Source organism: Eubalaena glacialis, chromosome X (assembly GCF_028564815.1).
Source record: "Eubalaena glacialis isolate mEubGla1 chromosome X, mEubGla1.1.hap2.+ XY, whole genome shotgun sequence".
NCBI lineage: Eukaryota > Metazoa > Chordata > Mammalia > Artiodactyla > Balaenidae > Eubalaena > Eubalaena glacialis.
In genome coordinates, this window is record NC_083736.1 from 93,933,909 (window position 1) to 93,961,288 (window position 27,380).

General features: G+C 47.1%; 1 protein-coding gene across 1 annotated transcript; it reads left to right on the forward strand.

Annotated features, from left to right (window-relative positions):
* On the forward strand, positions 1-27,380 carry DRP2 (dystrophin related protein 2). The gene is made up of 22 exons (XM_061177905.1): positions 1-117; positions 4,210-4,373; positions 5,957-6,113; positions 7,529-7,649; positions 9,635-9,903; positions 10,275-10,421; positions 10,868-10,946; positions 12,635-12,695; positions 13,011-13,072; positions 14,463-14,537; positions 15,468-15,669; positions 15,892-15,977; positions 17,897-18,054; positions 18,400-18,566; positions 20,373-20,484; positions 21,739-21,875; positions 22,197-22,262; positions 22,527-22,592; positions 23,482-23,625; positions 25,413-25,650; positions 26,813-26,933; positions 27,256-27,380. Exons 1-22 carry the CDS (start codon positions 1-3, stop codon positions 27,378-27,380), a joined length of 2,874 nt encoding a protein of 957 aa, XP_061033888.1.

Consider the following 27,380-nt stretch of genomic DNA (forward strand, 5'->3'; position numbering starts at 1 on the left):
ATGCAACCTATGGTCATGCAGGGATGCCCTTACACCCTCCCACGATGTCATGAGTGGCGGGCAGCTGACCACTTCCATCACAGCAGCAGCCTCCGAAGCACCTGCCCCCAGCCTCAGGTAAGAGGCCGAGAGCAAAAGAAAGACCTGTAGAGACAGGGTGGACACAGGATCTGTGTGTGATCTTGTGGGTATCCATGCTTCCTAAGGCTCAGGGGTACTGTCCATATACACGAAACCTCTTGGACAGCACGGGGCCTCCTTTGGCCCATCCTTGTCACTCATGAGACCTTTTATGGGGGGCATGGGGCAAAGGAAGTGTGTTGAGCTGGACAAGCCAAAGGGCCCACAATGGCTGAGGGGGCTGGTTTTATGTTAACATCCCAAGGGAGGGCCCAGAAAAGCATGATCCTTCAGGGTATAGCCAAGGACAAGACAGGACCTTCCTTTGTCTTGACTTCTCTGTGGCTTACCTCATATTCTGCACCTGCAGAATATTCCCTCTCATTCTATTGGCCTTCTTCTCAAGTCCCTAGTCTTACTCGCAGTGGGTTAACCCCACTAAGGCTCCCCTGAGTTTCATACTGGCCTCTCCTGTCTCTCTCCTCCCCTAGAAGTGGAGTGGTGGTGCTGCGTGTGCCCACCTGCATACGTTCTAGGTGGTCAGAGTATGTGTGAGAGGCAGTAATCCCAAGAGGGCAGCCCCCTTTCCTGACAATGAGGGAGGTCCAAGGGAAAGCTGACTAGACAAGAGAGAAGTATCAGCATACTTTGGCTTGCCTACAATGCATTGGGGTCCAGAGGCCATGGGAGTGTGTGAAAGTACTATGTTTCTTAGTATCTCACAGATGGGCTGTGGCGCTGAGTCACTATTCAGCTGCAAACAGCAGCTGAATATACAGGGAGGAGGAAGAGAGAGACACGGATGGAGAGCTGGCATGGATGGAGAATGTAGGTGCTGGGGAGCCCATCTGGGGGAGAATAATGGGGGAAAGTCAAGGTCCAGAGAGGCATAAGACCCAGGTCCTCCCAAGCTGTTTTCACATGTCTAGCCAGAGACAATTTGCTGCTTGTAACATATTCTCAAAGTCAGTGTCAACTTAGAGTCCCCCTGTGCACCTACCCCTTCCCCAGACTGGGACTTTCAGAAGGTTGAGGGATTGAGAAGCATGGGTCCTTCCATAAGGCTTGCCCTGCTCATTGCCCACCCCCTCCAAACTTCTCCACCTGGCAACGGGACCTGAGGGCTTCATTTTGTGACAGAGAATGGTGAGACCAAGCCCTCTCCTCGGTCACTGTCTAGTTTCTTCTCTTCCTTCTCTATGGCTCTGACTTTGTCTTAAAGTTTCAAGAGATAAGGAGAGAGTCCTATGGGGAGTGGGGAGTGAGAAGCAAACATCTTGGCCACAAAAGCCAGAAGTAGAAGGCTATTGATAGGGAAAGAAAACTATGATTATTCATTATTTGCCGGGGACTTGTGATTATTAGGGGGAACTCGGAGGGGGAGAACAGGGTGATGCAGCATAGTAAAGGAGCCAAATGGGGGCATAGGAAACTGAGAAGAAGGCTGGAGGGAATGAAAGGCTAGCATGGGTGGAGCCCAGCTCATCGTGGGCGCTTCCATCAGAACCAGACAACTAGGTTGTGGCTGGATCACAAGAGGCCATTTCTAACTCTGGGGCATTCCCAGTCTGGGGGACTCTGTGAGACTGGCTTGGGACCAATTATCCCAGCATAAGCCAAGCTGCGACCCAGAGCTAGAGCCACTCCCTGCTCTTGGCCTGCTATCCCCTGCCATCCCCCATCCACCCCACAAGGCTCTACCCAGTAGCCCCAGAAAGGGTCAGGCAGCTGCTCTAACTATTCCTGTAGGTGGGTCTCAGCATGGAAACAATGTGGAACTGTGGAAAGCCCAGAAGACTCTGTGGGAGATAAATGAGGATTGGAACAGAACCCTTTTTGGTCAAAATGAAGTGTTTTGCCTCAGTGCTGAGGGGTGGAGGCCCAGCTCGGGAATGTTAACCTTTCTCCAGCCAAGTCTGCTGGCAAAGGAGAAGAGTGGCCACCTCCAGAAGGGGCCCTGCCCCTCAGGCCAGGGACCTAGGACAGCACAGGCAGGGCACAGGAGCCTCCCTGGCACTGGATCCCTGCATGGAGTTTCTGGGTTCCCTCTTGCCCTCTCCCCACCCTGCAAAAGTCCAGGGGGGGATGCCCATTGACCATCCATCTCCCCCTGGCCTTAGAGTGCAGGGGGAGGTCTGTGGGGACAAGTCTCTCCCTCTTTTCTCATTTTCACTGCGGGCTTGGGTCAGTCTTCTGCTGCCCACCTTCCCAACCACAGCTCTGTCCCCAGGTGTGCCACACACACCTCTCACTGCCTCTGAGGACGCTTACTTAGTCAAGGACAAGGCTTCTCACCAAGCTCATCATCCTTCCAGACCTTGGGGAAATTGCTTACCAGAGGTTTGTCACCAAAGCAGTCTGATCCTTTCCTTCACCTCAGGAGGTGGGGGTGGAGGCAGAGTGAGTCCTTTGTGTCTTCCAGGGAAAGGGAACATAAATCAACAGAAGCTCCCCTCTTTGTGCCCCTCCTCAGCACCATGGAATGCTCAGTCCCACTCTCACCATCCTTGCCAGTCTGGGAGGGCCCTCCTGGCCCCGGTGTGGCGGGCCCAGTTGGGAGTGAGCCGGAATTCCCCAGGGACAAAGCCCTGATTCACCGTCTGGAGTCCTGACATAGTCGCCCCCTCTGGATTCCTGGGGGGTCAGTAAACAAACAGGGTGACAGATCCCGCCTCCTGGCCTGGCTCAGCTTTGCCCACCCTCCCTGAGGGAGCCTGCTCAGAGCCTGTCGGGACTCTCCCTTTAGCTCACCAGGCACTGGGTCCTGATTTGTGTGGAGGGATCATCATGGAGCTGTCCAATCCTGCAACTGGGTCCCCAGGCGGCACAGGTAGGGTCTGCTCCCGGGGACACAAGGCAACTGAACTCAGAGCTTTGCCCCAGAGCCTGGCTGCTCTCCCGCTTCTCCTTCCGTGTGTGGCTGCGAGCTGTGGGTTCTTTTTTTAAATCTTGAATATTTTTTATTCTATAGATTGGGCATCATTAATTTTATCAACAGATATTTATTAAGCACCTACTATGTGTTAAGCACTTCGAGCTGTGGTTTGAATGGGATGATTGGTTTCCCAACTTCCGGAGAGCCTTGTGAGGGGAGGAAGTATGGTTTGGGGGCAAGGGGAGACAAAAGGAGGTTCAGCCACCAGGACCGTGTGCTTTCCACAGAAGGTGAGGAGGTAGACAGACAGGCAGGCAGGTGGGCTTCCCGAGGCTGAGATTTCCTCTCCACACTCCCCTGCTCTCCACCCCCTTCTGCCCCTGGCTGCGTAGGTCTGGCACTGCGTTGAAGGTAGCTAACTCCTGAAGGGCTACTTGGCACAGCCCACACTCCCCCAAACCCCACAATACCCTACAGGGTGAGCAAGTGACGGGCTCTGAACTTGACGGCCCAAGGCGAGACTTTGGCAGGCTCCACGGCTGGTCGTCTTAGCTGTCGACTCTGGTCAGAGTCCTTTGGCGATCAGGACCCAAAATGCTGCTTTAGCCCTTTCGCAACCCATGGAAGATGAACAATGCTCTTTAGGACTCTTTCCAGCCTTCCTGACTATGGCGGGAAATGCGAGCGGGGAAGAGGAAGAGGGGGCACCAAGGCCTAGATTCACTTGGAAGTAGGACATCTACCACTGATGGCTCTCTCTGGCTGCTCTCTCTCTCTCTTTCTCTCTCTCTGGAACTTTGTGAGACAGCCCTTCAGCTTTCTTTTCCAGAAGGTTGGCTAAACTGTGGGACACTGAAGTAAGAGCTGCAACTCACCTTGAATGCCATGGTTGCCTGTGTTTGGGCAATTCTGAGCAGCTCTTACCTAACACAAATACTTCCAGGGTCCCATCTGGGCAGTAGTCCTGGCAAAATTTGAAATAATAAGAGTGATAATGATAGGAGTCAGCAGTTAAAAGTGACCGACCTGTACCAAGAGAGGACCTTGCCATGAACAGAGCCACGGAGTCATCCTTTTTCTCACCCCCTACCCCTGAACACACCCCAGAACCAGCCCTTCTCTCCCTCTGTTCACACTTGTCCCACGCTTGGCTTGGTGCAGACCAGGGTGTGGCACACTCCAGGGATCACAGAGGTGTCTGTGTTTCTGTCCAGGTTAGAGCTGCTGCCACCACCCCTGCGCCTCCTCACGATGGTGCTGGGGTGCCCTACCTAAGCCCAAAGCTATTCAACGGGTCTGTTGGTGCCGCTGGACCCCTGGAACCACCAGCCATGAACCTGTGTTGGAATGAAATCAAAAAGAAGTCGCACAGCCTCCGGTAAGGCCTGGCCCCTCGAAACAGGGGCTTTAGGGAGTTGTCTGGGACGGTGTCGGGTTCCTCTTGCTGCTGTAGCTCACCATCCTCTTCTCAGCCTTCTCGTCAGCCTCACCCTCTGTTTCTCCTCCTTTTCCTTCTCTGGCACTGGGGGAAGAACACTGGGTCAGAAGTCAGGAGACTTGGATTTGAACCTCAGTCTTGAATAGCTGCTGTCACCTTGCATAATTGGCTTGAGTAGTCTCTGAATTTTAGCTTACACTTGTTTGGATTTTTTTAAAGGAAAAAAAATGAGTAGAAGAATAATAGTTGTCCTAACTATCTCCCAGTGTTGTTGTGAGGACTCAAATAAGATATGAAAATGCTTTCTGAACTTAAAAGCGCTGATGTATAAATGGAGGATATGATTACTGCCTCCCCCTCTTCCTCTCATAACTGTCCTCCATTTTGGTAGATCTCATCTGCTCTCTTTCCCATCTTTTTATCCCTCTATTCCCATCTATTGCTTATCACCCACCCATGCCTCCCCAAACTAAGGGCGAATCAGTAAGAGCCTGAAGGCAACTTCTGTATCAGTTGTTCCTCTTTCCTCTACCCTTCTCTATAACCCCTGACGCCTCCACCTCCCCCACACACTTTTCCTCTCTACTCCCTATCATCAAAGACCAAGCTCCTGGCTTCTGGTGGGTTCTGGCGGGGATGAAGAGTGTGGAGAAGCTGAAAGAATGCAGGCTCTGGAATCGGACAAACCTGAGTTCAAATCATCACTGTACCAGTGACTGAACTGTGTGACCTTGGACAAATTACTTAACCTCTCTGGGCAATAGCAGTGCCTACCTCACGAGGTTGCTCTGAGAATTAGTGGAAGCAAAAATGTAGGTAAAAGGCTTGGCCCAGGTGGTAGGGACGCAATGACTAGTTAGCACTGTCGGCTGAGGGGAATGGGCTCGATGGCTGCACACAGCCTGGGCTGGCCTCTGGCTTCCTACCACTTGGACCTCAGCTCATGGCTCATTTGCGGGGGAAGGCAAGCAGAGGTGATTATGCGGTACCCATTTTCCTCCTTCCATATGTCAAACTTCTAGCCTATGCTGTCCTCATCCTTTGGGACCCCTGGGCTGCTTGTATTTGTATGCAGCCTCACACACATGCGTGCCCAAACTCAGCCACCTGACGCGCCCTTTCCACCTACTGCATCCGCTTCTGCTCAGAAGGCAGCCTCCAAGAAGCCTCTGAGGATGAGCAGTTTGGCATGACTTGAGGTCCTCTAGGACAAGAGGGCGACGAGACAGCTGTCACCTCTAATGGCCTTGCTCAGTTCGCTACCCTTCCCAGCGTGATGCTGGGCACTCAACTGAATTAACTGACGTCTGCCAAGTGTTTTGGTACCGTACTCCCTCTGGAGGTGCCTTGAGAGCCTTTGTGGGTGGGTCAGAGGGAGGGCTCTGGGCTTCCTCCCACTTCGACCAGAGCAGCACCTCTTTCATCTGTTTATATATTAAGGTTCCACATATGTATTTGTTGGGGAAAATGTTTTGCAACTTAACAAGAGGATTGAAAATCACTGGTCTTACCATTGTGTGCAGCGCCCGCCTAGAGGCCTTCTCAGATCACAGTGGAAAGCTTCAGCTCCCTCTCCAAGAGATTATTGACTGGCTCAGCCAAAAGGATGAGGAATTGTCAGCTCAGCTGCCCCTACAAGGGGATGTGGCCCTGGTGCAACAGGAGAAGGAGACGCACGCGGTAGGTTAGAGTTAACAGAGGCCGTGGTGTGTAGCCTCTCCATCGGGAAGGGATCTCTTCTGCAACACCCTGACTGATGGATGCCCAGTGTGTGCTTAGATGCTTAAAGTCACAGGAAGCTGTGTACAGTCCTACTGGTCTGTGGATAGTACTCCAGAGAATAAGTCAAATCTTTCCCCTCTATTCTTCCCATCAAATATGGACCTCCCTTAAAATTCTGCCCTGATTTGTAATGGGGACATGGGAAAATGAACATAATATAATATTAAGTGAAAAAACACAGGATACAAAACTATATACAGGTGGATCTCAACTGTATAAAAATCGATATAGATGTGTATGTATGTATACACATGTATACAAACAGAAGAAGGAACTGTATCAAAATCTTCACAATGGTTAAATCCAAGTGATGAAATCAGACTTCTTTTTAATTTTCTTCTTCATACTTTTCTGAGATTTCTAAGATTTCTGTGACATATATTACCTCTATAATCAGAAAATAACAACATGCTTCTTAAAATGAATCCATAATGCACCAGAAGGAATGATAATTTTGTGATGTGACAGAGGTGTTAGCTAATGGCAATCATATTACATAAATGTTTGAAATCAGTATATTGTGCACCTTAAACTTATGCAATGTTATATATCATTTATATCTCAATTTAAAAGATGAATACAGAATGGAATACCATACAACAAGAAAATTAACTATAAATGTGTGCCACAGCATGGATGCATCTTAAAGACAATATGCTGAGTGAAAAAAGAGCCAAATACAAACAAGAGCACACACTGTATGATTCCATTTATATAAAGTTCAAAAATGGGCAAAATTAATCGGTGGTGTTACAAGTCAGGATAGTGGTTACCTTGGGGGAGGGGGGAATGAGAGAGTGACCAGAAGGGGTCATGAGGGAGCCTTCCAGGATGCTGGTGGAGTTCTGTTTCTTTATCTCAGTACTGGTTACAGAGATTGAATCACTTTATGGAAATTCATTGAGCTGTACACTTTTGATTTGTATACACTTATTAGTGTATATTTCAACAAAAAAACTAATTAAAATTTTAATATAAATCTTGCCCATCCTGGCTTTGATTTCTCTAAGCCCCTCACAGAGAACTTTCTGAGTCTTCCAGAGAACCAAGATTCCCAGCACCAAATCCCCACATTTCACTCTACCTTGTGGCATAGACAGACCCATTTCGGAGTAAATAGACTTTCCAGTGTCAGAGTTATTCTTCTGCCTAAGGAGACGACTGCTCCTCTTTAGTCTGAGTAGCCCAAAGATACAGGATAACGCCAAAGGATCAAGCTGCACTGAGGAGAAGAAAGATTGTCGATTGCAGGATGGATTTCAAAGCAGTTGAAAGACTTTCCTTCCCCATTGACCACGTTGCTAACTTCACAGGCCTTTATGGAAGATGTCAAGTCTCGGGGCCCCTATATCTACTCTGTGTTGGAGTCAGCTCAGGCCTTCCTGTCCCAGCACCCATTTGATGAATTAGAGGATCCTCGCTCTGAGAGCAAAGGTGGGTGATCTTCCTCTCTTTCATCTTCTTCTTGAGCTGTGAACCATTAAACACCTTCCTGCCCTCCCCAAACTCATTTTCTCAGCTGTTACCTAGGAGGATAATTTTCTCCTAGCAGTCCAAAGTTGGGAAGAAGCCAGATTCACACTATAAGAAAAAGCAAAGAGAACAGAGCCTGGAGCAGGGGAGATGAACGTGTGGCCTAAAGCTGTATGTGGCTCTCTGGAGCATCATGTGTGGCCATTTAATAAGGCATGAAAAAGAAAAAAAAAAAGACTCAAATGCATTAAACTAACTCAGTAAGTAAAAGTAGTAGTATGTCCTTTAAAAGCATACTGCTTTATTACAACATAGAGAGGCATGTGGCACTGCTGTAATCAACCAGAAAATAAAAAACCTTTCAAAAAAATCTAAAAAGTTTGGTGATTGCATTTGAAAAGAAAACTGATCGTGGCTCTTTAATTCTGACCCTGGTGAGTTCTTGCCCCCTTTCATCATCAGAGCGGGTCACTGTAGGTCTAGGTTTAAATAAGGCAGCAGGGTGGGATCCGTGGTGCTCAGGTCTGAGTGGTGGCCCAGCACGCCCTCTTCTCCAGAAAGAGGCTTCAACCCTCTGAGATTGGTTATGTATAGCCTGAAAGGACCCTTTGTTAATGCAGTCCTTTGTCAATGCTGTTGACCCTCTCAGTTTACCTCGAGCCCCTCCTACTGAGTACTAACTAGTACTCAATTTACTGTCCAATGGGCCTCAGATAGAACGAGCTCAAGAGAGCAGGACAATTCCAATTAGTCTGGAGTTTGGGGGCTCTGAATCTACTTCTGAGGGGAGGTCTGAGGGAGGAAGAGGAAATTTACAATTTAGGAGCCTAGGTGGAAAGGCTGGGCAAATTATACTAACCTCTCCTTTGTTGGGTCTTCATAAAATACCTCCCTTTTTTGGAAGGAAGTGGGCAGCAGACACTAATGCAAAATCGCATTCCAAGGTCATGTGAATAGGACTCAATGATTTGCCTCACTACACGTCTTAAATATTTTACTCATTCTTTACCTTGCCCATTTTTTAAGAATATGAGGAAATCCTCATGATATAATAAGTGGAAAACACCAGTATGGTCTCTTGACTGTGGTGGTGGGTCCATGAACCTACACATGTGATAAAATCACATAGAACAAAACACACACACACACACACACACACACACACACAGAAATGAGTACAAGTAAAATTGGGGAACTCTGAACAAAATTAGTGGATTATGTCAATGTCAATATCCTGGTTGTGATATTATACTATAGTTTTGCAAGATGTTACTATTTGGGGAAACTTGCTAAAGGGTAAATGAGATCTCTGTATTATTTCTTTCTTTCTTTTTTTTTTTTTTTTAAAGAATTTAGGCAGGAGCTGGAAGTGATGTGAGAGCACAGGAAAGCTTTATTTATTTATTTATTTAAATTTATTTTTGGCTGCGTTGGGTCTTTGTTGCTGCGTGCAGGCTTTCTCTAGCTGCGGCGAGTGGGGGCTACTCTTCGTTGCGGTGCGCCGGCTCTAGGCATGTGGGCTTCAGTAGTTGTGTAGCGAGGGCTCTAGAGCGCAGGCTCAGTAGTTATGGTGCACGGGCTTAGTTGCTCCGCGGCATGTGGGATCTTCCTGCACCAGGGATCAAACCCATGTCCCCTGCATTGGCAGGCGGATTCTTAACCACTGTGCAACCAAGGAAGTCCCTCTGTATTATTTCTTATAATTGCATGTGAATCTACAACGAACTCAAAATAAAAATTTTAATTTTTTAAAAAGCTGAATCTTCAAAAGGAGCTCAACTATGAAAAAAATGTATTTGTGTGTGTATGAATATATATACACATGTACACGCACACACACACACACACACACACACACACATTTTACAAAGGGCTATCTGTCTCTGTCTTTCCATGGGCTATCCTTGCCTGGCTGGCCTGACCTGACTTCGTGCCTGCCCTTGCAGATACCTCTCCCAGACAGCGGATCCAGAATCTTAGCCGCTTTGTGTGGAAGCAGGCAACGGTGGCCAGTGAACTATGGGAGAAGCTGACAGCCCGCTGCGTGGACCAGCACCGCCACATTGAGCGCACTCTGGAGCAGCTGTTGGAGATCCAAGGGGCAATGGAGGAATTAAGTGCGACTCTGACTCAGGCCGAGGGAGTCCGAGCCACTTGGGAGCCCATTGGGGATCTCTTCATTGATTCACTTCCTGAGCACATCCAGGCTCTTAAGGTATGCAGGCCCCCTCCCCTGGCTACAGTCCACCCCGGGACCAGACGTTCCTCCCACACCCTGACAGTGTTCCTGCTGCTGAGGCTCCATTGTTGCCCTGGACTTCAATAGAGTCTCTCCCAGTTTCCGTGCTAGATTTGGGGGCTGGTTTAGCTGAAGTCTCCTCTGTCCTTCTACTGTCTTCTCTTTCCCTGGTGTCTTCTGAGAGTAGAAAAGGAAGAGGATAAGGACAATGCCCCCCCCACACACACACACCTTAGTCTGGTTGCCCTAATAGGCAAGCACTGAGGTTGCGCTATTAAAACAAAATGACTAATGGTTCCTCTTTCCTATTTTCTACCTACTGCGGCACTTGGGTTTTGGTTCTATAGCTATTCAAAGAAGAATTCTTCCCCATGAAAGATGGAGTGAAGTTGGTGAATGATCTGGCCCATCAACTTGCCATTTCTGATGTGCACTTGTCAATGGAGAACTCCCGGGCCCTGGAGCAGATCAACATCCGGTGGAAACAGCTACAGGTAAAAGAGAAGCCTGGAGTGAGGCATGAGGAAAAGGCTTGGTATAACTAGGCTTGGGGGGGAACTTACCCAGGCCCAAAGGAAGTGAAGGGGCATTGAAATGGGATCTATGTGGGAAAAGAGTTGTAGAGAATTTGGGGCCAGGAAACAGGTTTCTCAACCTCTAAACTGCAGGAAGTGATTAAAATGGTCTAAGAGGGGCCTGTCTGCCCCTCAGGGTAGACAGGGGCAGATGAACGGTGACTGTGGCCTGGAATTAGGGATGCTCTTCTCTGACCCCTGGGAGTGCCATGGGAAGGCTAGGATTTGGGCGAATGGTGGGAGGATCTGGAACTGGAGATGAGGCAGCCTCTGAGGAAATTCACAAAGATTGCCAGAGGCACGTGGAAATCCTACCCTGTATATCTGGAATGAGTCCACTGACTTCTTGCGTCTTCTTTCCATAGGTGTCAGTTGGTGAGAGACTTAAGCAGCTCCAGGATGCCCACCGGGACTTTGGGCCTGGGTCACAGCACTTCCTCTCCTGTATGTGAGACAAACTGGGCTTCACTTGGTAGAAACTCAGCCACCTTCCAAGAGGGTCTACTCTTGTCCCTTGGGGGCCTGGTGGGAGCGCAGTGTACCTTGGCATCTAAGAAGCAGTAGGATAAAACAGTGTAGTGTAGTGGTTAAAAGGACAGGCTCTTGAGTCAGAGAGACCTGGATCTGAGTCACAGCTGCTCGACTTTATATCTGTGCAAGCTTGAAAAAAATAGCTTAACCTTTTTGAACCTCAATTTTCCCATATGTAAAAAGAGGGAAAATATTACATAGCTGATAGAGTTATGGGAATTAAATGACTTTATTGTTCCAACAATATTTCTTGATGGCCTACTGTGGGCCAGGTACTGTTCTAGGTACTGGGGCTACATCAGTGAACAAAACAGACAAAAATCCTTGGACGTGGAGAGCTTACATTCTACAGGAGGAAGCCAGACCATAAACAAATAAGTAAAATATATATAAAGTCAATCAGTGACAAGTGCTATGGAAAAAAAGTAAAGCAGGGAAGACGTGAGTTAGGGAGTGCTGGACTTAATGAGGGAGGCAACTGAGTGGAAACCTCAAGGAGGTGAAGGAATGAGCCATGTGGATATCTTAGGGAAGAACAGAGGGAACAACAACTTCCAGGACCTTAAGGCAGGGGCATACCTGAGGAACAGGAAGGAGGCCAGTGTAGAAGTGAGTGACGAGGGGAGAGAGAAAGAGGTCAGAATGGGAGCAGGAGGCCAGAGCATGGAGGGCCTGGAGGGCTATGGTAAGAACTTGGGATTTTATTCTGAATGGAATGGAGAAGCATTGCAGGGATTTGAGCAGAGGGATGACATGATCCGACTTATATTTTAACAGAGTGTTGGCGGGCAAGAGTGGGAGGAAGGAGACCTATTAGGATGCATATTGCAACAATCTAGATGAGGGATGACGGTGACCCAGATCAGGGTGGCAGCAGTGGAGATAGTGGGAATGTACAGATATGAAAATTAGATAGGCACACAGAGCATTCAGCAGAGTATCTGGCACATAGTAGGAACTTAATCAATGTTAATGGTGATTAGAACTATTAAATTATAATCACTGGCATGCAGATATACCTGCAGAGGGCTCTTGTACCCAGGGAAACTGCAATGAGGAGGTTGGCCAGGTGACTGAGCCTCTCCTGGAGCATTCGGATGTTAAAGACACAGAGCAGAGAGAGACATCCTTTTCCAGAGTTCCTCACCAGAGAGGAGTGAGCAGTCCCATTCCCCATTGTCCCACAGGATTGAGAAGCTTGACCTTCTGGGGGAAGGGCTTTGAGCCCCATGAGGAAAGTAGGGTCCACTTCATATCCACAGCAGCACACCAGCTGCCTTCTGCTGAATGGATAAAATGGCAGACAGCTCAGGGAGAAGATAGGGTGGCCCAGGCCACCTGTTCATGACCTTGTCATGTCTCTGGCACATGAGGGTATCAGTGACAACCTCTTCTCCTTCCCTCACCCAAACGTCAGGGAGAGAAGTGTGTTCATTAAAAGTGTTTACCCCATGCTCAGGGGCTGTTAAGAGCTGGCAATGAGAGTCAGGCATCCCCTTTGGGGCTTAACTACTTCTTTGAGAGGATAGAGCAGGGGAGTAACCAGGGGCCTGAAGAGCATTAGTGGTCAGCTTCTTTCTCTTTCTCTTCTCCCTCACCAGCCTCTGTTCAGGTTCCTTGGGAAAGAGCAATTTCACCCAATAAAGTTCCCTACTATATCAAGTGAGTGACCATCTGAATCGGAAATGGGTCAGTCACCTGCCCACCCCCTCCTTTTCCTGTCTTTTTTTCTATCTATCCCTCTCACCCCTTACCTGTTGGGATTCCTCCATCCACTCCAGTTTTTCCTCCTACTCATCTCAAGAGCTCAAGATTCTACCTGGTAAAGGTGAACCCTTGTGCTTTGGGATCCTCAGGGTTCACCCTCAGATCTTGCTGCTCCTTGCATCCAACCTATCGCTGAGGGGTGCGTGCATGTGTGTTTGAGGGGTTGGAGGGTGGTATAGACACTGGCACTATTGATGCTTTTGTTTGTAGCCACCAGGCTCAGACCACATGCTGGGACCATCCCAAGATGACTGAGTTATACCAAACCCTAGGTAAGAATTCAAGGTTCCTGTATAGTGTGGAGATCTATACAGTTGCCTTTGTCCTATAAGAATATAAGGGAGTAGTATTCCATTGTGTGTGTGTGTGTATATATATACACTATATCCTATTTATTCATTCATCTGTCTACAGGCACTTAGGTTGTTTTCATGTCTTGGCTATTGTAAATAGTGCTGTGATGAACATAGGAGTGCATATATCCTTTTGAATTAGTGTTTTTATATTCTTTGAATAAATACCCAGAAGTGGGATAGCTGGATCTCACACACACACACACACACACACACACGCACTCAGCCATAAGAAAGATGAAATCTTGCCACATGTGACAATACGGATGGACCTTGAGGATATTATGCTGAGTGACATGAGTAGAAAGACAAATACCATATGATTCCATTTATATGTGGAATATAAAAAGAGACAATCAAAATAAATGAACAAAACAAAAGCAAACACATAAATACTGAGAACAGAGTAGTGGTTACCAGAGAGGAAAGGGTAGGGGGAAGGTGAAATGGGTAAAGGGGTTCAACTGTATGGTGACAGATGGAAATTAAATTTTGGTGGTGAGCACTTTGTAGGGTATACAGCAGTAGAAATAAAATGTTGTTCACATGAAAGTTACAAAATGTTATAAACCAATGTTACCTCAATAAAAAATAAATTAAAAAAAAATAGAAGGGAATCCTATTCAACAAGCAGGTGAGGGTGGAAGTGAGTCCTTGTTCTTTTTCCAGTAGCCTTCTTTCCTTTCCCCTCTGCACCTCCCTCAACTGGAAGCTCTATACTCTCCCTGAACGATTTTATCATCACATTAGGTAATTATGCTTATAGATGTATATTAGATCTTCTTTGAAAGATACTATCCAGGCTACGAATATGACTCTCATGTGCCTTATCTTTGACTGCCAAGAGAGACTCCTATTATGTTGTAAATTTTACCCATGTTGATGCATGTGACTGTAGTTCATTCATTTTCACTGCCGTGGAGTGTTCCGCTGTATATACCACAGTTTCCTCAACCATTCTACTGTTGATGGACATTTCGGTCATTTCTAGTTTGGAGCTAACAAGAACTGTGCTGCTTGGTCAAACAAACAAACAAAACATGTGAAAATCACTGCTCTAGGATATATAGCTGGCTGGGTCGTAGAATATATGAATGTTCAATTTTACTAGGTAATACCAAGTTGTTTTCCAATGTGGTTGTATCAGTTTACACTTCCACCAGCAATTCTCATTCATCCACATCTTTGCTGACACTTGCTATTGTCAGACTTTTATTTTTTGCCAATCTGGCAGGTGTAACATGGTATCTTGTTGTGGTTTTAATTTGCATTTCCCTGATCTGAGTGGGTCTCTTTCCATTCTCTGCAGCTGATCTGAACAACATTAAGTTCTCAGCTTACCGCACTGCCATGAAGCTACGCAGAGTCCAGAAGGCACTGCGTCGTAAGTCTCCCATTACACTTCCCTTATAGCCTTCATCCCACTCCTACCCTTCCTCATCTGTTGACTGTTTCCCACTTTCATCCCACCTGTCCAGTGTTGTTGATTGGCTTTGTGGGGACTCTCCAAAGGCTGGGATATGCTGGCTGTGGACACGTGATTTTTCCAGGGCCCTTCTATTTTCCCCAACCCCCAGACTTGTTTCCAAATTAACCCACAGCTATCCTCTTCCTTGTCCCTTCTTCCCTGCCCAAAACGGATAATCAAGCAAGTGTTTCATGGCAAGAATTATCCCACCAAATGGTTTGGAACCACTGGAGGCTTGTGTTCTTTCACCATCTTGGGGTTATTTGATGTAGCAGCAGAACTGTTGAAGCGAATGCCAGTGGTTAGGGGACAACATGGCTGCAGATATAATGTGCCTTCTGTCTTTTCTCTGAGACACTGTCCATTCAGTCTTCCTGGACCAGGTTATCTGGCTAGGCTGATTCCAGCATTGGGTGTAGTTAAAAAATCCTCCTGCGTTATGTCACATTTACCCAGGCATACATGAGCCTTCATAACCAGTGTCTAGGTTTTCAGAACGAGGTTCACAGACCAACTTATTTGCAGTTGAAATGCGTGTAAAGACAAAGAAAGTTAAAAAAATGGTATTCAACCCCTGGGAGTTTACCCAGATCCCACCATCTTCTTGAAACTGATGTCAAGAAACATTTGGGTATAGAAACATTTGGGGTTAATTTAGGGGGCCTTCTGCTGCCTTCTCCTTACTTGGGTTGAGGGTCTTGGTAAAGGGCAAGTTTGTTTCATACTTACCAATGGTTAGTTTGGAGATTGAGTCAGATTTGGTGATGCTGGTGGCCGTATCTTCCTGTCTAGTCCCTGGGGTTCTACTTTTGGCTATACTTTCTCCTTCTCTCCTTTCCTTCCCAGTGGACCTGGTAACTTTAACCACAGCCCTGGAGATCTTCAATGAGCATGATCTGCAGGCCAGTGAGCATGTAATGGATGTGGTGGAGGTCATTCACTGCCTGACTGCCTTATATGAACGGCTGGAGGAGGAAAGAGGCATCCTGGTCAACGTGCCACTCTGTGTGGACATGAGCCTCAACTGGCTCCTCAATGTTTTTGATAGGTAAGGACTTGCAGCCCTGACAGCCTCCATGGTGAAATTCAGTGGGACATCTGGAGTGGGCATGGTGGGAAGGAATTGCTCCCCTGGTGCACTTGGACTCAGCTCAGCTTGGGGCATGGCTGGCACAGAGCCCTGCTGGGATCAACCCTGTGAGGGACATGACTGCCAAGACGTTAACCCTTTACAGATATTCATATTCTCAGTCTCTTCTTTTAAACCTAGTGGTCGCAGTGGAAAGATGCGGGCATTGTCCTTTAAGACTGGCATCGCATGCCTGTGTGGCACAGAAGTGAAGGAAAAACTGCAGTGTGAGTACAACTCCAAAGTTTGGAGTACAGTTGTGTGGAGGGAGAGGTGTGGTGGGAGGAAGAAAAGCCTAAGATAAGCAGAAGATCAGTCTTCTGACTCAGCAGAGGGCTACTCAGGCTACCTTGTAATGCTTCCTGGTCCAAGCTATTGCAAAGAATCCACAACAGCCAAAGGCCAAGATGGGTCTAAGGCCTGTTATTATTCCCACTGTTACTCCAAGGGCATTGGTTTCTTCTGATCTGGTGTAATTACTTGATGGGGATCTGAGTTGGGATCCTGGGATACCCAGGACCTGGACTTTCTAGTTCCATTTCCCTGTGGCCTATCAGGCTTAGCCCTCTCCCAATCTGAAGCTCAAACCACGTCACACAAATGCGGAAGAGGACAGTTTTATTGTTTACTAGGCAGGTGTGTGCTCGTTTTTATAAATGGAATGGTTTTTACTATATAATACATCACTGAGAATTGTTCAATTTACCCTGACTGTCAAAAGCTTTGAAAGGCATTTATGGTTTTGGGGGTTTCCTGAGAACCTGCATCATCAACACAGGCATCTGAAATAAAATTAAAAGCTATACATTAATAAAAAAAAAAAACACGTCACATATTCTGTTGGAGACTTCCCATGTGATAACGTGGGTGGTGTGCAATAATCCCCATTATCTGGGAGGTGGACAACATGTAATTCTGTAGGTTTGAACCTCTCTGGTGTACAGTACCTTTGCTTTCCCCTCCATCCTCCATCATTTGTACAGCATTTTGCATTTTTCTGCAACAGCATCACTAATGTCAAGTGTTTAATGTGCGTTGACCACTGTGCTACATGTGGTGAGTACCAGGTCCAGTTAGACATGGTCCCTGCCTCAAGTGGTTTACAGTCCAGAAGAGGAGACAGAAGTACACAGAAAGCATTTTTTAGAGTGCTAATTAGAATAATCTGAATGGCAAAGGATATGTGCTATATCAGATCACAGAAGAGTGAGGACAGCCATCTAGGAAAGATTTACAGGGAAGAAGACTTTTCAAAGTATGTTCATAGTTATGATATAATTTATTTCTCCCAATGTTCCTTTGAGATGGGATGGACAGTGATGATTTAGTCTCCGTTTATAAGTAAGGAAACTGCAGCATAGAGAGGTTCATGACTTACCCAAGGTTTTACAAGCTAGTCAGTAATGGATCCAGAAATAAACCCCAGGCCCTCTGCCTTTTGGTTTTGTTCCTTTTCTGGGCCTTAGGTGAGGTATGAGACGGACAGACAAGAACCTCTGGAGGAGGTTTTCTAAAGTTGGGGTGGGACAGGGGAGTTCCCACAAGGGCAGATATAGACCATGCTCAAATATATAAGTACCATAGTCTGTTCCACAATGATTGAGAGTGAATTCTTAGATGATCAAGTGTGTTGAATTATCCCCTTTTTTTGGATTATCCATGCCAGTGTTTCTTTTCATTTATGTGGATAACTGAGAGATTACTGCAGTATCAGACTGCATGGGCTACATGAACAGGAGGGGATAGGGCAGACTGACTGCAACTCATATTCAGGCACCCTTGAACCCCACACCCCTTCATCTTGCTTCTTGAGACTTTGTTTTCCCAGCAGTGTCATATCTGTGTCTGGCACCACTCTCACACACAGCTTGCTCTCTGTCTTCACCCCTCTCTCCCCTGCTCTTTCTGATGCTCTCCATCTTTGTGTCTGACTCACTTTTTTCTCTCTGAACCCAGAGGAATGCTGCTTTTAGAACTCCTGGACTTCTAGAAGGTCAGGGATGGACCTTTAGGTATTCCAGTTTCAAAAGTCATTAGCTAAGTCAATGTGCTCTTTCCCTGTCTTCTTTTTCCGTTCTTTCTCCTCACACCATTCTCTGGCCATTCCTGTATCGGGCTTGGCCATGACTTACGGTGGGGCCAGCAGACCTCTTCAGCCAAGTGGCCAACTCAGGCAGCCAGTGTGACCAACGCCACCTTGGTGTCCTGCTTCATGAGGCCATTCAGGTGCCCCGTCAGCTGGGGGAAGTGGCGGCCTTTGGGGGCAGCAACGTGGAGCCCAGCGTCCGTAGTTGCTTCCGTTTTGTGAGTATGGAACTGGGGAGGGAGGAAAGGAGGAATGATGGGACAGAGGGTGGGAAGAAGGGAGGGAGGACTGAGAGCTGGGCTTTTGATCTGAAGTACTCAGATGCAAGGGAGTTTGTTGGGCTGGAGCAACAGGGCAGAGGGTTCTCTGGGCTTTTAGGGTCAGAGTCCTGAGGGGAGGGCACCAGGTCAACTAGGGCAGGGTAGAAGGTGGACACCTCTGGAGAACGGTCTAACCCAGAGTCCAACCAGGTCTTGCTGTTTCTCCTCCTCCCCCGAGGGCTGCCATTCTAGGCACAAGACACTGGGCCTCAGACATCACTACTGGGCTTCTTGTTTCCCTAGAGCACTGGGAAGCCAGTCATTGAAGCTTCACAGTTCCTGGAATGGGTCAACTTGGAGCCCCAGTCCATGGTGTGGCTGGCTGTTCTGCATCGGGTCACCATTGCTGAACAAGTGAAGCATCAGACCAAGTGCTCTATCTGTAGGCAGTGCCCCATCAAAGGCTTCAGGTAGGGAAAGAAATACCTGCTGGAGTGATACTAATAATAAATAGGCCATGTTACATATAAATCATATATTGCAAAACAGGGCATTACATAATTATATAATTACAACTAATCTATTGTATGTTGTTATATACTGTTATAATCCTTTCTACTGCAGAATGTTTAACTTTTAAAAAACTCATAAACGATGAAATTTTTTTCTGTTAGTTGTGTTATGAAGTATTCAGACCTATAAAAATGTATAGAGAAGCAAAAGGGGGTGGGGTGGGAGAACAGCACAGAAAGGGAAGTAATTTGTTCATTGTTTCCCAGGGAGCATTAAGTAGAACCCAGAAGCCCCAGCATCCTGACATATGAGAACACCTACGCACCAAAAGGTGTGCTGGCAAATGTGCTACTCTCTAGAAAGCAAAAGAGAAACGTGATATAGCATTGGCTAATTTCCATGATGTAAATACTCCCACTGTGGCCAGTGTCAGGCCACCCATAGGAGGTCAGGAAGAGACGCACAGTTGCACACCATTTATAGTATTTCCACCACCAGGTATAACAGATGTAGACAACCTCGAGAGCATAGATAATGGTGAAATAGTTAGGAAGTGATGCGTTTGAGTATTTATTACCTTTGTTTTTAATACCATTTGCTTAATTGTGAGTTTATACAATTTAATTTTTAAATAATAGCTATATTTAACAACTGGCTTGGAAAATTCCTGAAATTTTAACAACCAGCTCTCGTGAGCTTGTATGAGCAGGCTCCAGCACCCCACAGTGGGCACCCAGCACCAAGCTGAAGAAACAAACAATATTTTACAATATATTTATATACATTATATTATATATTTATATATTTATATATCTACAAATTTGTATATTATATACATATTTTATATAATATATAAAACAATATATTTGAAGTTTCCTTGATTACATTTTCCTCCTGTCCCCACAAAGGTAGCCGCTATCCTGAATTTGGCTTTCATCATAAAATGCTTGTTTTTACCACTTTAAAGCACTAGCACATACTCTCTTTACAACCACCCTGCTTTTTATAAGCAAATGAGGCACAGAGGTGGAGTTCACACTGCTGGCTAGTGTAGCTCCAGGACAAGATGTCGGATTCTCTGACTGCTCTAAGTCTAGACATTTCACCATGCTATGCTGTTAGGTCTGGGCAGTCCAATCAGGCTTTGGAATTGGATCTGAAGGGCTAGTCTATATTCGGTCATAATAGCGTTATTATTATAAATAACTTTGGGGAATAATTTTTAGCCAACTTGCCCACGGCTGATAGAATCAGTTGTCTTCATATTGAAAGTGTGCCTTCTCCAAGGAAGGTGGTCATACCTGTGAAACTGGACCCTTTCAGGCCACCTTTGTTTAGAAGGCTATTTGATATAATGAGCTCTTTACCCCGTCCCACCCTCCCTTTTATTTTTTATTTTTTTCATTGAAGTATAGTTGATTTACAACGTTGTGTTAATTTCTGCTGTACAGAAAATTGACTCAGTTATACATATATATACATTTTTATATTCTTTTCCATTATGGTTTATCACAGGATATTGAATATAGTTCTCTCTGCTATACAGTAGGACCTTGTTGTTTATCCCACCCTTCCTTTTAAAAAAAGATGGTGAGACAGGGCTACTTCCCGAACTTCCTGGGATTCTGAGCATGTGATTTCATGGAGATTTGTAGTCTCTGGAGTAACCCTTTTAATGTATGTGTATATTTGGATGTTTGGGGGAGGGGGAGGTCACTATAGTATATTGCATCCTCTTTCCTACCACCTCTCCTTTCCCCAAGGTACCGGAGTCTGAAACAATTTAACGTGGACATCTGCCAGACCTGCTTCCTGACAGGCAGGGCCAGCAAGGGCAACAAGCTTCATTATCCCATCATGGAGTATTACACCCCGGTATGGAGCCTCTGGGCCAGGCGGGAGGGGCAGGCAGCTCTCAGCTTCTGGGTGCTTGATCCATTTTGTCCAGCATTAGCTCACTGTATTCTGCTCTCCGTTGGGGAGCATCCTCCAAACAGGCCTGGTGATTGACCAATTTGGGGGATCCAGGGCTGTCCTTCTAGCAGAGCTTCTCCCTCACCCTCACCAGGGCGGTAGCTGGCTGGAGCAGCCCAGGACATTCTTGGCCATCTAAAAGGCACTCACTATTCTCCTGCAGAGAGAAGCCTCAGGAAAAAATAGAGACAGCAAGGCAGTTACAGGTGACTAGCCTTCGATCGCTCAATTTAGTTTTTCCTGCTTAGCTTCCTGGATTGTTTCTGTCCCCTGGTCTTCACCTGCTACCTTGTCATTGCTTCCATCCCTTCTAGTCAATACCAAAGTTTGTGCTCAAATTCATTACTCAATCTTTTGCGTGAAAAGGGGGTATGCTCTTTACCTGGGTCCCCAAAATCCACTGGGCTTTCATTGGAAACTGTGCCCTTCATAGCCTCCTGAGCCCAGCATCCCTGAACTCCAGCCACAGAATTTCTCCTCTGCTATGTTCAGGACTCAGACCTCCAGGCTTAGCTTCCTGAGCTGACTCTGCTCCCTAAACTCTTTTATTCCTCTCTCCCCACACATACTCCCAAAGTCCCAAGCATATCCCCAGCTCCCCCCACTGCTCTCTCCCATCTTACCTCCCCATCTCCACAATCCATCTCCCTGAGCTGTCATCTCTTCTCCAAATTCTGTTGACACAGAAACATGTGTGACCCAATGGAAGCAGTGACCTTGACCTTTATTTTTCTTTTATTATCATTTTAAAATAAACATTATTAAAGTCATACATGGGAAACTGGCTAGAGATGGTAGATTGATAATTGTCTAGCTCCTGCTCATCTTCTACACCCCTAGAATTTACGTAAAAGATATTTAAAAGTTAACAAATATACGATCATTGTAAAAGATTCAAATTATATAGAGGTGTTTAAAGTATAAAACCAAGTCCCCTTTTCTCCTCAGTGCGTTCCCCACCCCTCAAGTCTAACTTCCCTGAGGCAAGCCGTGTTCACAGTTTGGCATGTATCCTTCTAGATCTTTTTCTAGGAGCGAGGTGTGGTAAATATGAACAAGAGTGGACTACCAGTCATGGTCCCTGCTCCAGGGGAGTGGCCACACCTCCCTAGAATAGCCCATTAGGGTGAGTCCCTCTATCTTGTCTCCTCCCAGACCACATCCAGTGAGAACATGAGGGACTTTGCCACTACCTTAAAGAACAAATTCCGCTCAAAGCATTATTTCAGCAAACACCCTCAGCGAGGTTATCTGCCTGTGCAATCAGTGCTGGAGGCCGACTACAGTGAGACGTGAGTACCGGTAGCTGAACGGGGGCTGCAGGCATCCTCATTGAGCCTAGGGATGTGCTGTGAAGGGACTGAGTCCCACATGGGCTAGGGCAGTCTTCCAGGGCAAACCCAACTAGTGACAGGGCAGTTCAGCTGGGGCCTGACCAGGAATCTGACCTGAGAAACAGACTAGAATCCAGTCTCTGTATCTTGTTCCCATCAGCTCTTGGGAGCTCCCTAATTTGGTGGTGGTGTTGCGGGGTGTGGAAGGGTGGTGGTGAGGAGACAGGCTGCCCAGCTACCCAGTCTTTGGTCTTCTGTGTCTTTGCTGCTTTCTTCTAGGCCTGCTTCTTCTCCGATGTTGCCACACGCTGACACACACTCCCGCATTGAGCATTTTGCCAGCAGGTACCACCAGATTTTGGGGAGGGGAATTGTAAGGAGTCCAAGGGGGAAGGGGTTTTCAGTTGGGGCAAAGAGAATGAAGTCAGGGCCAGGGGGACATGCACAGCGGGCTTTGCGGCAGCCAGTGAGGCCTAACGTTTGGGGCGGGGGAGGGGGAAATTGGGACAGCCCCCCAAACCTGATTATCCTATTGTGGGATTACAGTCCTTGAGATGAAAGCCGTCTTCACATACTGTTTTCCCTTCTGTTCCTGCTCTTTCTTCCTAGGCTTGCTGAGATGGAAAGTCAAAATTGCTCCTTCTTTAATGACAGCCTGTCCCCAGACGACAGCATGTGAGTTTTCACAGCTGCATATTTGCCAGGAATAGCTCTCCTTTGGGATCCTTCTACCACCACTTGGGGAGGGTATATCTTCAGTGGGAGGTGGGGTGTGTGTGGATAGGGTCCCTGACACCCTAAGGAAGGCAGTCTGCTTTCTGGGCACAGTATTTAATGAGAGAAGCAGTCTGCCCTCTATCAACTGAGCAGGGTAATGAAGGATGAACTACCTCCCTGCCATCTGCCAAGGTCCCTTTCTGTTGCAAGATCCCATCCTTCTATTCCTAACTCTGAAGGAAGAAGAATATGCCCTCAACTAAAGTTGCAGAAATGAGCCATTATCTTATGCTCAAAATGCCAATGCCCCATCTAGTGCCACATCAACCCTGGGGAGATACCAGGGGCTTGACTGAAGTGTGGCCAGAGAGATTCCTTGGTGCTATAGCCCAGAGAAGGGGCCCTTCATCTCTAGGGAGGTCCCCTGCCTCCTCAGAGGACCTAGGAACTGTTGGCTACACGGATAAATCCAGCCCTGGGACTGGGACTCAGGCAGGCCACAATTCCCCTGGGGATGGGAAAGCGAAGGGGGGTGGGGTGGGGGAACATCACAGAAAGGGAAGTGATTTGCTCATTGTTTCCCAGGTCACTATAAGTAGAACCCAGGAGCCTCGGCATCCTGAAAACACTCTCTCCTACTACCCCCAACAATGACCCCTACCACCTTTGAACACTTCCATCCCTCTTAAACCTGAATACATGGCCTTTTCCCTCTCTATGTATCTTAGAGAGGGAATCCTCCAGCATGTGTCTCCTGGGGCTTGAGGTGGGAGCTGAGAACTCACACCCTGAGCTGTTTCTCAGTTCAATGCCTGGGCCCCTCTTTCCTCTCCCCACCCCCACACAGAGACGAGGACCAGTACTTGCTGCGGCACTCCAGCCCCATTACAGACCGGGAGCCAGCCTTTGGACAGCAGGCTCCGTGCAGCATGGTCACTGAAAGCAAAGGGGAGCTCGAAAAGATCCTGGCCCACTTAGAGGATGAGAACCGGTAGGTGTGGCAACGGCACAGATCTGCGTGGGTTCTGGAGTCAGACGGCTTAATTCAAGTCCTGAATTTCCACATCCTAGCTATGTGGCCTTGAACAAGTTACTTATATTCTGTGATCTTCCATTTCCTCATCTGTAAAATGGGGATGATGGTAAGACTACCTACCTCTTAAGGTCACTTGTGAAGATCAAATGATCAGGCATATAATGTGTTAGCCAGTGTCTGTCTTATTGGAAGTGTTCAATAAAAGCTAGCTATCCTAATAATTATTTGAATCCTTTTAACTCAACCCAAATATCTCCAAGTACCCAATAGAAACAGGCAGAGAGAATGCAAACACAGAGAATACAGAAGAGATGATGCCTCTGCCCTCAAGGAACTTTCAGTTGTTGGAAATGGAAAGAGGTCCTTACCACTTAGTGAAAGTAATAAGAGGAGGATGATACTGCATAGAGCATTTGAGGACTGGAAGAGGGAAGGTGAAGAAGATTATGGGGATGGCATTGATCTCTGTAAAGCATGGAGGGCAGCACGAGTCTGAGGAGCATCCAAGACACTTTGGGGGTGTGTAGTGGAATCAATAACAACCCCCAGAAAAGTAATTCTCAAACATTAGTGTGCATACAAGTCACTTGGGAAGCTTGGTGAAATGCAGATTCTGATTTGAAGGTCTGGGGTGGGGCCTTAGTTCCTGTACTTCTAACCAGCTGCTAAAGGATGCCCATGCCTCAGGCCTACAGACTGTATTTGGATTAGCAAGTCCTTAGAACAGGACCTATCTGCAAAGTATTTGTTACTGGTTCAAGACAAGATAAATACATAAATAGAGAGTAAACTTTTAGAAATTTTCATAGCAATTTGACATTGCCACAGTATCCACGCACATAATTAGTGGACTTGTCTTCATTGAATTGGGTATAGGCCAGGTTGAGTGCTGTTGAATTTGGGCAGCAACTCATGTGTGGTGTGAGCTGTGTACTAGCTATGCACATTCAGACCATGTATTGATCCATGATGGATTGAAAAATCCCCCTGTTTTTTGGCTATGGATAGTTTGAGAAGCACTGCACTAGAGCAGTGGTGGGGGGACCCTGGGAAACACTAGGGAGAGAGTGATTCTGTTGCAAAAAAGAAAAAAATAGTAATGTCCTCCAAAGGAGACCATCTCTTTGGAATCTGTTTCCTTGATGACTCAACATGGGTGTTTAAAGTGGGTCAAAGAGGAGGGTAGTAGAGAGAAGAGGAAAGATGGGTGATCCTTTGTTTATGTTATGTCTTCCCCTGGAATCTAAAAATCTAAAAATGGAGTAGGTGAGTCAGTGGCCCTAATGCCTCATTTATTTGCAGACTGTGTTTCTGCCGGATTTTAAGGTCAGAATTAATCCCCGAAGCAGCACATCAAAGCCCTGAGACATTTGTTATATGAAATGTCAGCTCTCTCTGCTCTGTGGCCTAAGGATGGCAAAGTAAATGACATATGTGTTGGAGAGGAAGTGGTTATGGCCATTCAAGCAAGAGCATGGCTGGGATGGACTTCCCTGGCCATCCAGTGGTTGGGACTCCACGCTTCCACTGCAGCACTGCAGGGGGCGCGGGTTCGATCCCTGGTTGGGGAACTAGGATCCCACATGCTGCGACCAAAAAAAAAAGCACAGCTTGGGGGCTGGGATGGGGGTGGGGATGGGAGAGCAAAGGGATTGCTCACACCTAGGTATGAGGGGACACTGAGCCCTGGACAGTCAATACCCTGTGAAGGTCATTGGCCTTGGCTTCTCCATCCTTGGCAGGATTCTCCAGGGGGAGCTGAGGCGCCTGAAGTGGCAGCATGAGGAGGCTGCTGAGGCACCCACCCTGGCTGAGGGCTCTGCCGAGGTGGCACAGGACCACCGCAATGAGGAGCTGCTGGCTGAGGCCCGGATCCTTCGGCAGCACAAGAGCCGCCTGGAGACACGCATGCAGATTCTTGAAGACCACAACAAGCAACTCGAGTCCCAGCTGCAGCGCTTAAGGGAGCTGCTCCTGCAAGTGAGTCTGGGGCCAGGGGAAGAATCAGAGCAGCCTCCGAGCACAGGCGGGCCGGGGAAAGGTGCTCCTTTCTCCTGGGAGGTGTCTGTTAGAAGACTTTCTGAAGAGAACTGGGCTGGCGATCAGGAAAGTTGGGGGGAGGAATGGGCTGCTATATCACATCGCTTGGCCAATTCTCTTGTACCTAGTTTCCACTCCATCCTTGTGTGTTTACTCTCAAGCCACCGTGGGGCCTAGGGCAGAGGGAGGGCTTTTGAGGGCTCACTTCCCCACAACCCATTTGAATCTGGTATTGAAAGAACAAAGTTCAAAGAATCATCCAAAACGTTGACTTTGCTACTTTGATGTTTGCTGGAAAGAAGCGAGTTTGGACATGCTTGGCAAGAGGAAGATTTTCGCTGTGAAGGGTTCACTTACTACTTTTTGTCCCTTTCCTCTTTAAGAGGCAGTGTATAGGATGTAGTGTGGTTCTGGAGTTAGACAGCCCTGAGTTTGAGTGTAGTGCTGCCGATTAGTGGCCGTGGGATGTTAGGAAAGTTACTTAGCCTCACTAAGCCCCAGTTCCCTCATCTGTAAAACAGGGATAAAAATATACCAACTTCATGGAATTGTGGTGAACGTCAAATGAGATAATGCATTTAAACAATTTGGCATGATGCCAGGACTATAATAAACATTTCATAAATAAATAATTTATGAATAATTATTGTCATTATCCATACCAGGTAATACCACACTGTGCCTCTTCCCCAGATCCTCCAAGGGATGGCCTCTAGATGAATTCCTGGAGGTCTTAACATATGATATTATGTCATGAACCAAGGATCAGGTGTGCAACTCTACATTTCCAGAGGGAATTGAGTTCTAGATAGCTTAATTATAGCTGAAATGACAGCAAGAGATATTTAGGGGCAATGGCATCCTTAGAAGAACTGGGAGCCTTTGATACATGTTGTTGAAGGAAGAGGGTATCCAGTAATTAAATATTCTAAGAAGTTTCCTGAAAGGGGAAACCACTGTTTGGGGTACCACCAAAAGCTTCTTAAAGTCCAAGGGCAAAGGGATGGGCATGATGTCTCTAAGGACCTTTCTAAGCTCAGGAGTCTGTCAAAGTAAGGTCAGGAAGGCAAAGCCACTTAAGTCATGCCTTACCTCTTGCTAGCCACATACTGAATCGGATGGCAATGGCTCTGCAGGCTCGTCCCTGGCTTCCTCTCCGCAGCAGTCAGAAGGCAGTCACCCCCAGGAGAAGGGACAGACTACTCCAGACACTCAAGCTGCAGGTGAGTTCCCCCAGCCCCTCCCAACCCCTTCCTCCATGGCTTTGTCTTGCCCCAGGTCTCCTGCCTAGGGTTCTGCTAGGGCTGGGACTGGTTTCTCCTCATGGCTTTGAGCTTAGGGTCAGGGATGATTGGCTTATTGACCGATTCATTCATTTCTTTATTCCACAAATGTATGTTGAGTACCTCATATGTACCTAGGCATCGTGCCGGGAAGATACAAATGCTATAGGTTCACCCTTCAGCCGGCAGCATCCTACCTCGGCCCCTTGGCCTCATAAGGGAATTTCGAGTTCTCTTCCCACATCTTTCTTCTCCAACTCAGATGATGTGGGGTCAAAGAGCCAAGATGTCAGCCTGTGCTTGGAAGACATTATGGAGAAGCTCCGCCATGCCTTCCCCAGTGTGCGAAGTTCTGATGTGACTACCAACACTCTGCTGGCCTCCTGA